This window comes from Topomyia yanbarensis, chromosome 3, assembly GCF_030247195.1.
Source record: "Topomyia yanbarensis strain Yona2022 chromosome 3, ASM3024719v1, whole genome shotgun sequence".
In the NCBI taxonomy this organism is placed as follows: Eukaryota; Metazoa; Arthropoda; class Insecta; order Diptera; family Culicidae; genus Topomyia; species Topomyia yanbarensis.
The window spans coordinates 425563216-425575377 of NC_080672.1; the positions used below are offsets into that span (position 1 = coordinate 425563216).

Below are 12162 nucleotides of genomic sequence, written 5' to 3' on the forward strand. Positions count from 1 at the left end.
ATATTCCTATCTCTTCTCGTTTCCTTGTAATTTGACTTCTAAACTTTTCTTGTAATTTGACTTGAAAGTTCTTAAAAGTCTCTAATTTAAAAAATATGCTTTATATCGCTATTATCAGGGTTTCATTGGAAAGCTGAGAAAATTTCCATTCGATGTATGTACAGATATCTTTTAGTTAAGTGTACTACATGACTTTTTACTAGTAAAATAACTCAAAATTTGCGTTTTTTGGTGATTTTTGTAATTATTCTAATTATTAATCAACTAAATTTATCGTCACTATTGTTCATTTGGTGCCCCTTAATATTCTCTACAACTTGTTATTTGACACTTTATCCCTATCGCTTTTCATTTCGCTGCAATTTAATAGTTAACACAGCATGGCCTTATCACAAATGCAGTGGGTTCGAAATCGTTGTTTTTGCATATGAAACGAGAAGATAAAAATGAAACTAAAAGAGATAATTGAATGGAGTCAAAGGAAGAATTGTAGAACTTGCTGAGATGCATTAATTTCATGATAATAATGGTGAAGTTTATTATTTACTATTTTAAGAAAATAACGAAAATGCTAATAATAACACTAACATTAAACTAATTAACTTCTAAAAGAATACTAAATTTACTTAACTGAAAGGTAATAATACATTTTTCTCTGCAAAATTTTCCTGGCTTTCGAACAAAAATAAGAAATGGTACAATAAGTGCCATACTTTTTCAATAAGAGCTAGTATTAGTGAATATGAGATAAAAATATCCAAGTTCAATAACCCAAACACATGAAAACAAGACAAGATAAGTGTATCATGTCAAAGAACAAATTATACAACTTGTCAAGACTAACAATTTGAATTATTAAAATAGTGATGTTATCTATTAAGACTTTCGCGAAGTGAACGAAAAATCGATCAAAATTGTTAAATTTTAAATAAATTACTGTGAAAAGATTACTTAACCTAATTAGCTGAAACAATTGAGAACATTTTTCGGTGAAAAATTTTCTCACCTATCCAATGGATCTAAAATATTTGAAATACAAAGTATATTTTTTTAGTTAGAGCTATTTTAAGACAACTAAGTTTTTAACACAAAAAGTTCAATAACTTAGTAACGGTTGAGATTTGATGGTATGTGTAGAACGATTTTTTGCTCCAAATATGACAGTAAAACCACCCCTCGAGAGATTCTTACTCATGAACCAAACACCCTGTATATTAAGAATTATTAAAATTATAAAATATTAAGAATCATGAATTAGTTCACGAGGATTGTATGGATCCATGAATAAAATTCCGAGTTTCGTGAAATACTTCACGAGAGAGTATCCAGACTGTTTTGATTTTGTGAACTAATGTTCCTAAATCTATGAATAACATCTTAAACGGTTATATACAAAGTTGTGGCGTAAAAGTGAGCTAAGTTCGTGATTTTTTTAAACTGTTTTATGAAGTTTTTTTGAAAAACCTGAAGACAGTTCGTTGGCAGCACTATCGAAGATAGAAAAAAACAAGCTTAATTAAAAAAATATACAAGGTTGTCGGAGTTATCGCCCATCCTCCGAAGCGTGAGTTTTTGGCGGAGGTTTGCGGTGAACGATCTCCAAACCGAACCACTCAACAGAAATCAAACAAACTAAGAAGGTTATTGAAGAAAAATGAATTGTGGTGCAATTGAACGGTTCGGTTTCCCAAGAAAATATTTTTTCGCTCAAAAAAAAACACGTTGACTAAAAAACTAAGCTTTTCAGTGTTCAACATTTTAAACAAAAATTCATTGCAAGGAATCCAAACAAATCAAAAAAAATAATTATGAAAATCGGATGAATAGTTTTTGAGATATCACGTTCACCGCAACGGTACTTTTGAAAAAAAACCTCATTCCGAGATAATTACGTTTAATGTTTTGTGTTAACTTCATGCGTGGAAGAACCAGCTCGCTGCAAACGGCTGTAATTTAAAATCTATTGCTCCGATATGGATGATATTTTGCACAAATATTTTCAAAAGTATGTACTTTCAGAATATTCAATTTTTTTCGATTTTTTGAGTTCAAACTTTGTACATAACCCATTAAGTCAACCTTTGGTTTTATGAATAATGTTCTTAAAGTTGTGTACTAGTTCACGTACAGAAAATCGATTTGGTAATGACATGGCGGAAAACGTGATTTTAGTTCACAAATCAAAAACAAATATTTCTACTAATAAAAGCGTTACTCGGGCGTTACTGAATGGAAATTGAACACAATTATAAAATCCATGATTTTTGTTCATGGTCTTGTTTTCGTATCGCAAAAACGTGGTTGTTCCAGAATTCATGGCACTTTATTCACGATTTTGGGAACAATTTTTTTCCCTGTACATATTTGAAATTATAGATCACAATAACGAAAGTTACAAGTCACCCTGAAAATGCCAAACAATTTTTCTCTCAGCTTCCGTTTCAGCCACTTTGACATCGCATCAACAGCCAACGGCTTTTCAATCATCTGCCTGCCAACCACCGGATCGTGTATGCCGTTTCGTATTTCGCCCAGGGACAGGAGAATGTCATCCCAACAAGAGCAGTTTCTAGTTTCCCATATATATACGTTGGTTGCGCGAAATAGCATATATCAAAATATGACTGACGTTACCCGAGGCCACCTCTTAGCATTCGGTTCATGAGCTTTATTTGATTGTTGTAGAAAAAAAAATTCGTTAAGGTAAAAATGGGAAAAAAAAATCCACTTCTGTCGCTTCCAGTTTAGTGGCGTCAGAGTAAACCTCCTGCAAAGAGTTGCTGGAGTGGTTCGTTTCGGTGTGACGGTTTTTGAGCTTTAGTATTTGGTTTATGGCATTTTAACGAGGTTAAACTTTTCTACCAATTTCAAATTCAAAGTAATTGATTTAATTTATTTTTTTCCGATGATGTATTTTAATAATTAGTGAGGCTGTTTTCTTTATTACTGTACATCGTACCGTAATAACGTTCCAAAGCACTGGGGCAAATTTAATTTCAGTTTTTTTATCTGTCTAAGATAGCTAATTTACAGTTGTATTTTTAACTGACCTAAAAAAGATGTTACTGCTTCGCATCAAATAGCGTTAATATTAAAGCTATTGCTGACCTCTCATATAAACCATCCTCACAAGTGTACTAAAACAGTAAATTCATTAGAGGCTACTACTCTTTGAACTACATTCCAAAAATAAAATCGAATGACCGATACTAAAAACCGCAATCACACCCATCGTCTAACCGAGAGAAATCTCCGCGATAAAACCCCTCGGAAAACGGCCATTTCTGTTTATTAGTTTACTGTCACTACCGCTGAGGCCAGCCAGAAATAAATGCCCCGGCTTTGGATGCTTGTTCTCTGCTTCTTTTTTTTTGCTGCCTCCCAACATAGGCAATGGATGTGAATTCTTATCACAACCTAGAGCCGCTGTTTTCTGGACGGTGTCGTCGCTTGAAACAGATATCAGCCATTTCGGGTTAAACTGATTCCAGTTGTTAACCCCCGACCCACCTCCGCTCACTTTCATTCGGAATAGACCCCCCTTACCCAAACGGGGAAAGACGAGATACTTAACTCGAAACTCTCGGTTCTTCGATTCTATGCTTCCCCGTAGGTGGGGCGAAATGGGTTTACGAGAAATAAACATGAACACGTTATGGCGATGGAATCAGGAAATTAAATAACAATCCGTTAAATCGTCCGCTGCTGTTGGCTAGCTTGGCTGACTGCTGACCGAAAAGTTGTTCTGTTCCAGCCACGAAACGAAATTAGGGGGCGAATCGTAAAGTAAACGAATTTATCCGAAAACGACAAGGAAGTGCCTCGGTTTATGGAGTTTTTTTCTGGATCTGGTTGAATTTAAGGAAAAGTTTCAGTTGGGAAAAGAGCAAAAGTGCTGTATTAACATATCTCATCGTACCGTAATCTTATTACAAACTAATCCTTCCGACGATTGTCGCATGTTCGAGCCAAATTTAATATTTTTATGAAATTGAAATTGTAATTGTCATTCTAAAATATGTAGATGTAGGATTTGAAGTAGGTAGTAAAAGAATAAATTATAAAAAAGGTTCATAAAGGTTGTATACAAGGGAGAAAATTTCAAAAAGCAAAATTCCAATGAATATTAATTGAACATCAGTGTCGAATCCAATGCCTCTGTTTCCACTTTTCCATATTGGTTAAAAATTCTACATATCGTTGTAGAAGGACAGCAGATGATTCTTTTAGATTGATATTTATGTTATTAAAATATAATCAAAATATCGCAGGGTCGAAATGGCTTCCTTGTGACTGCTTGAATTAAGAAAAAATTGTAACAGAAGTCAGTCATTGATTCTGACCTGGCGATTGCATCGACATCGTGGTTAACCCGTCCCCGCCTCTGCATTCACCACTGGCAACACTGATCCACCTCCACAACAGCACAAACTTTCGCACTTTTGTGTCCGACAATAAGTGACCATTTCGTAAAAAATTTACCATCAACTCCAAAACCCGCTCCATGAGTGCGGCGGCAAACTACAAAAACTTCTCCACCTCTACACCACTCATGGCCCACACACGGACGAATCATGGGATTGGAAATTGGATAGCGCACCATATTTCGCTAGCATACAATAAAAAAGTCAGATGAAACAGAAGACTTTGCACCGAAACGAAAAGCGCACATTCCCCCCCTCCCTCCGAAAGCTTTTTTGACAGCATATGATAGCCATTAGAGAGTGGACAAAGTTTTTGCTTCGACTGGACTGCTGCAGCATCCAGCCAGAAGATCCATCCCAATTTATCGGTGCAAAGAAAAGTGGAACGATCCCATATTTGTGCCGGGTAAAGGAATATTGCTTCGGTGGGGTTGTGGTGGTGGTAAGGAGTAGTCCTCCCATCTTAAGATTAGGGTTGTGCATGGGAAAGTGTGAGGAGGGAAATGACAGACCAACAATAAAATGATGACCGTAAATTTCGCTAAAACGGATAGCGATTCTCGGTGAGGGTTTGGGGGACCAAGAAAACGAACGAAAAAAGGTCCGGTTCGGAAGGAATCCACTTCGCTGAAGGAGCGAAGACAACTTTACTGACCGCAGGATAGTTTCATAAAGTTGAAGAGTTTACGACGCATTTATACGAGGATTGTTTGGCCTTTTTCGGACACTAGGGTGACCAAAGGGTTGAAAAGTACAGCTTTTTCGAAGGATTGGATCCGTTGCGTATTCGAGCACCAAATATATTACAGGGCGTTAGTTGTTTTTGTGTGGTTTATTATGACACTCTGTTTTTGTTGATTGGCCCGAAGATGATGGCTGCCAATTTGGGTCACATCAATTTAAGAAGATTTGATTTTCCATGAAATTTACAATAACTTTTTTGAACAGGACTACTCATGATGGGAGCAAAACAAGCAAACTTAGTCTGTTGAGCAAACCAAAAGCCGATTTTATAACACCAAATTCATTTCCGGGTCGTACGATGCGGTTCTGTTGTCCAGCTCCTTGTTCACCGAAGGAGCTTTGAAAAGTTTCCTGTTTTGAAACAATTGTCCACAAACAGAACAATACCAACGAAACGAAGGTGAAGCGAAAACAATAAGAGCTGAAAGTTTATTGCGAACTGTATGAGTTTTTTCGGTTCTCGTTTTGTAATGGAGTAAGCTACTTTACACATTCTTAAGAAGTTTAAACGGTGCGTCGATGATGCCACTGCAGGTGAGTTTTGCAATTTGTGCGATACCAGGTGGATGGCGTTCGCTACCACAAAGAGCAGATCTCGAGCTGAAGCTACCAGCATCAGTAAGATGGTTTTATGTTTTTAAGTCTTCTTTGTGAAAATTTTACACCACTAGTTATATCTGTTTGTTAAATTCGGATTTCGTTGCTCGATTTAGCTGAAACTGCATGAAACTACTTTTTTTATTGTTATGGGTACGGCAGCTGAATTCGATTTGTGGATTCGGTTTCGCACAAAAAATGTAAGCTCCATTCATGACATAGATTAGATTGCAATGCTTCAGGCTGAGGTTTCACACAGTTTCTAACACTGTAGCACTCTTTCTAATTCGAAACGACGAATTTCGTTCGAGCAAAACTTATTATTATTATTATTATTATTATTATTATTATTATTATTATTATTATTATTATTATTATTATTATTATTATTATTATTATTATTATTATTATTATTATTATTATTATTATTATTATTATTATTATTATTATTATTATTATTATTATTATTATTATTATTATTATTATTATTATGTTTATTAAGGCTTTAACCACTGAGGGTCATTCACCTAGAAAAAAAGGAGTCATTACATTGCATTTTACAGAGTCCTTGAGTTCTTCGATTAGATATTGCGTTCGGTGGCGATAATACGCTGGTAAGGCCGCGGAAGAACCTCCCCATCACCCAGTCCGAGTGTGGCGGAGGGCCCGCTGAACGATGGTAGATAGCCTGGTATGCTGTCGTTGATAGAGGACCACGGGAGAAGCTCCCTAGCACCCGGTCCCGGTAAGTAATATTGGTACATGTGCTGGCAGGTTGTGGTTGAAAGGGCCGCGGAAGAACCTCTCCATCACCCAGTCTGGGTGTGGCAGAGGGCCCGCTGAAAGAGGCAGATGGCCTAGTTTGTTGTGGCTGATAGAGGGCCACGGGAGAAGCTCCTCAGCGCCTGTTCGGAGTAAGGCGGACAGCCCGCTATGTGATGGTGGTAGGTAGGGTGTTTGAGGCCAGTATGCTCTCGGTCCACTTTAGATAGCTTCAAAAATGTTGGCATCTTTCAAGAATGCGAGTAGTGTCTCTTCCTGTGCTGAGTTGTTCGATAGTGTGTCCTGAATCGAGGTGGGCAGATTATGGAGGCGCCGCAGGTCTTCGAGTTCCCGGCAGTTAAGGAGTAGGTGCTCTACCGTGATTCTTGTATTGCAGGTCGAGCACATTGGGGGATCGACGCGGGTGATGGTGTGGGTGTGGGTGATCTTCGTGTGTCCTACCCGTAGGCGCGACAGTGCTCTTTGTTCCCTCCGGTTTTCGCGGTTTTGTGTACTAAAGTGCTCGGAGACTTTTGCCTTGAATTCCCTAATAACATCAGACGATGGGAGCTCTTTGGAAAACAGAGCGCGTGAATGGCGGTCAAACGGTCAGCCTCTTCGTTACCGCGAATTTCACTGTGCCCGGGAACCCAGCATATGGTAGTAAACGGGTCGCAGGATTGCTCTATGGCTTGAACGTAGGTGTGCTTGGACTCCCCCGATTCCAGTGCTTTGATGACAGAGAGGGAATCGGAGAAAATCACAATATCTTCAGGTTTCTTGGTTATGGCAATAGCGATGGCGGCTGCTTCTGCGGAGAATACTGAGCAAACAGAGGATAGACGAAGGGTGAGGCCCTCTCCAATTCCGCTCACACCCGCCCCCACGCCCTCGCTAAGTTTCGAGCCGTCAGTGTAAATGTGCAGATGATTAGGGTATTTGCGTTCAACCATTTGAAGTAATTTAGCTCTGACAGTACTGGGAGGCTCGCCTGCTCTGGCGGATACAGCCAGGCTGCAGTCTAAGTTTGGGCCACGCTCATGCCAGGCGCGGTTGCGAACCCGATGCAGCTGTGCGATTGTAGGGAGAGGGGTATTGGTAAATGTGGTATGGATATCCTTGGCTGTCTGTTGAAGGTGACATCCATCACCAGATGTTTTCTCTAAGAATCCAACGGCTCGTTTCAGGACAGCTACCGCCAGTGCCCATCGGCAGGGAAGTACTCCGGTTTCGACGCAGGCGGCTTCGGCAGGAGTGCTGGGCAGTAGATTCGAAGGTAGTCTGACTGCTCTGTGATACAACGGTGACAAGATATCTACTAATCCCTTCCAATTGAGACTGGTTATCTCGAGGCCGTAGAACAGGCGACTATGGATGAGGGCTTGGCTGATATTTAGTGCGGTTCGCCTATTTCACTTTGGGTGACGCGAGCTGATGGTGCGAATTAGTCGATTTCTACTTTCGCAGTCCTTTTTCACCTACCGGAAGTGCGGGAGAAAAGTCATCTTCCGGTCGATAGTCACACCAAGAATTTTAGGTTCTTTCCGGCAAGTTTGACTGGCCTGCCGGTGGCTACATGATGGGAATTGCAGCAGTGCGCAAAAGCGCATTTTGTGGCTGAGATACTGAAGCCGACTGAGTCAGCCCACCGACCGACAGCATTCACGGCTACCTGTAGCTTCAGTCTGGTGCGACCAATTGTTTTTCCGATAGCAATAAGTATTATATCGTCGGCGTAGACAAACACGTATATACCTTTCGGAAGCGTGGCAAAAAGGGAACTCATGCTGACCAAGAATAGAGTGACTGCCAAGGCCGACCCTTGGGGGACGCCGTTAGCTTCCCGAAACAGGTTCGATTGCTTACCTCCAATGCCCACCCTGAAACTTCGGTCACTGAGGTACTGCTTGAGGAAGCAGCCAAGGTTTCCGCTAACACCCCATTGGTGCAGCTGGCGAAGTACTCCTTCACGCCATACCGTGTTGTATGCCTTGGCGAGATCAAGGATGGCAATGTCCGCATGCAGGTCGTTGGCTATGGCATCACTTACTGTTTCACCGAGGCAGCCTAGATGAATTCCTGTGCCGAGTCCCTTACGGAATGCGAACTGTCGATGGTCGAATAGCTCCTGTTCCTCGAGGAATGTTGTCAGGCGTCTGTTTACCATTCTTTCCATCGTCTTCCCAATACAGGGGAGAAGGCTGATGGGTCGGAAGTCGTTCGGGCTCCTGGTTCCCTCGCATTTTTTTCGGTATGGGAATCGTGAGAGCGGTTCTCCAGCTGTCTGGGAAGGATCCGCCTTCCCATATCCTGTTGAATCCGTTTAGGAGTACTCGCTTGCCAACCGGGGGTAAATGGCTTAACAGGGGATAACCAACGTTGTCGAGTCCCGCTGAGTTGCCCTTTGCAGTACTCAGTGCAGTGGCCAGTTCTACTCCTGAGAAAGGTTTGTTGTAATCCTGGCTATCGTCTGGACTGAATGTTGTAGGGGTGGCTTCTATTGTCCTCTTCGTTCTCAGGAAGGCAGGTGGGAGGGAGGAGTCCCCAGAGAGAAGGGCGAAGTGTTGACCGATTGCATTAGCAATTTTAGAGGGCTCAACTGTAGTGGTACCGTTAACCGTTAGTGCGAATCCGTTTTGCCTTCTTTTGCCGCTTAGGGCATTAACCCTTCTCCACAGATCCGCAGTCGACGAATCGGAGCTGATCCCGTCTAGGAAAGATGCCCAGCTGGCCTCCTTGGCTTTCTCGATGGCCCGCCTGGCCTGGTTCCTGAGGCGGCGAAAATCCGCTGATCTCTCATCCCATCGATGATGGTCAAGGGGGTAATTTTAAGATTTCGAAGGGCTTTTCGTCGTTCTTTGATTGCCCTCGCTACTTCTGGGTTCCACCAATCAACCGCTCGTTTTGGTGGTGCACCGCTGGTTCGGGGATTGCATGGTTTTGCAGCCTGTGGTCATTACCTTTACAAGCTCGTCTGGTAAATAATCCCGGTCTCGATCGAGTGCATCCGAAACGTTATATTCGTAGGTGAGCCACTCCGCCCGATAATAGAGCCAACGGCGACGCCGCGACGTAGAGGGGGGCATCATAGGAGACTACGATAGGGAAGTGATCGCCTCGATGATGGCATTACCGCGATGGCAACACCTTTTGGAACCCCGCGCTGTGTGATGGGCGTTAAAGTCACCCATTAATAGGAAGGGGGTGTGTAGTTGCTTGAAGAGATTCCGCAATTTATTTCCCACGTTACTGACTTCCTGAGGGATGTAAATAGACGCTACTGTACAACTTATGGGAAAGTTGATTTTTCTTCCCACTACAATGAGGTCGGTGTCAAATTTTACTGGCTCAGACGGCAGGTCAGCTCCTGTTGGTATTGTTGTTTTCTGGATTCAGTGTTGTTGGGTTTATTCAGAGATGAGTCAACGCCGGGTAGGGGCTCTTGACATAGCGTGTTGAGTGATGTTGGTGGGCTGGATTCATGAAAACATGATCAAGATTTCGTGAACTGAAGGATTTACGAAAACCGTGATCTGTCAGAGTAGCGTGATTTATGTTCATGATTGCAGGATCTTAATCACGATTTTCGTAACACATATTTCGTGGTATTTTAGTCAAGGCTAGAGTGATTTATGCTCATGATTTCAGGATACTAATAAAGATTTCTGTGTGAGTTATATGAGTTATATTCATGATTTCAGGATCTAAGTCACGATTTTCGTAATTTATGTGCACGTCATCATAATATTTTATTCTAGAGCTTACTTTCGAATTTAAAACGTGGAGTGATGTGACTGATGTTCATGACATCAGCAGTTTTATTATAATATTCGTATTTTCTTTTCGCCTTATCGCGATCTGTTATTTTTTGGTTATTATCGGTGTTTATACTCGAAGTATCTTACCTATTTACTTTTTTTCCTGCGCATCCCTGTTGGTGCAAAGTTCCGTTGTGAAAGATCACCATCCTGGGCGATTGCCCGCCATCGCCTTGACCTGCTGCAAAGTCAAACTTTCGTCGACTTCTTTTATTTCCTTGCTGAGGCTGCGCCGTCATCAACCGCTGGGTCTGCCTCTGCTGCGATGGCCTGCTAGGTTCCAGTCTAACGCTTGCTTGCAGATTTCGTTTCCGCCCCTGCGCAGAGTGTGGTCGACCCACCTCCACTTGCGTTCCCGAATTTCTGCCGCTATCGGCTTCTGATGACATCGGCGATGGAGCACAGCATTAGAGATCCAGTTGTGAGGCCACCATGCACGAATTATGTGCCGCAGGCATCTATTGATGAATACTTGCAGCCGTTGCGTGTTCTCCACTGATACGTACCAGGTTTCACTGGCATAGTACAGATTTCAGATTTCACGTTCGAGTTGAATATTCGGGTTTTGGTGCGTCGACTAATCTGATTGTTTTTCCAGACATTTCTTAAACTCGAAAAAACAGCCCTCGCCTTCTTGATCCGTGCTCCTAAGTCGATCTTGGTGCCTCCATCAGACGCCATTTGGCTACCAAGATATTGGAAGCTTTCGACATTCTCCACTGCTTGCCCAGCTACCGTAAAGCTGGAAGGGTTGGCCGTGTTTATATCCAATGATTTGCTCTTGTTAACGTTGATTTTGAGACCTGCCGCTGAGGAGCGATCGGCAAGATCATCAAGCTTACTCTGCATGTCAGAGCGCCGTTGTGCTAGGAGAGCAACGTCATCAGCCAATTCGAAGTCATTCAGATGCTCCATAGTAATAGGTTGATTTGGTTCACGGTCAATTGCTCCTACCAGGATCTCGTCGATTACGATGAGGAACAGTAACGGTGATAGAATACATCCTTGCCTAACTCTAGCCACGACACGGATGGGGTCAGACAAGACACCATCGTGCAATATTCTGCACGAAAATGCCTCGTACTGTGCTTCAATTAGACCGATGATTTTCTCAGGGACTCCCTTGCGTCTCAGGGCTCCCCACATATTTTCGTGATTGAGACGGTCGAAAGATTTTTCGTAGTCGATGAACACTAAGTAGAGAGACTCTTGGAATTCATTGACTTGCACCAGGATGATACGGAGCGTGACAATACGGTCCGCATAGGATCGTCCGGCACGGAATCCTGCCTGCTGCCGTCGGAGAGTTGCGTCAATGTTCTCCTGTATCCGGTCCAGGATCACTTTGCAGAGAACTTTGAGAACGATACACAGTAACATGATGCCCTGCCAATTATCGCATACAGTCAGGTCAGCCTTTTTGGGTACCTTCACTAAGATGCCTTGCATCCAGTCGGCCGGAAAAGTCGCGGTGTCCCAGATATTGTAGAATAATTGATGCAACAGTTGTGCAGATACTACGGGGTCAGCTTTGAGCATCTCTGCTGATATGCAATCGACCCCTGGGGCTCTGTTCGATTTCATGCTCCGGATGGCTGCTTCTATCTCTTGCAATGCTGGAGTTTCGGTGTTGACGCGGGTAATACGTCGAACCCTTGGCGGATCATGCCGAGTTGTCGATGGCGCGGCCAACACTTGAAAAAGGCTTTCAAAGTTTTAGAACCAGCGTTTCAGCTGGCCAGCGCGGTCGGTTAACAACTGTCCAGACGTGTCTTTCACGGGCATCGTAGCAATAATCTTTGTCCCACTAAGGCGGC

General features: G+C 42.4%; 1 protein-coding gene across 1 annotated transcript; it reads right to left on the reverse strand.

The window, feature by feature from the left end:
• Positions 1-6749: 6749 nt before the first annotated feature.
• On the reverse strand, positions 6750-8694 carry LOC131688411 (uncharacterized). Its single transcript, XM_058972616.1, has 4 exons — positions 8177-8694; positions 8010-8099; positions 7153-7934; positions 6750-7099 (listed from the first exon to the last, which is right to left on the reverse strand). The coding sequence occupies exons 1-4, from the start codon at positions 8692-8694 to the stop codon at positions 6750-6752; spliced, it is 1740 nt and encodes a 579-aa protein (XP_058828599.1).
• Positions 8695-12162: the final 3468 nt, after the last annotated feature.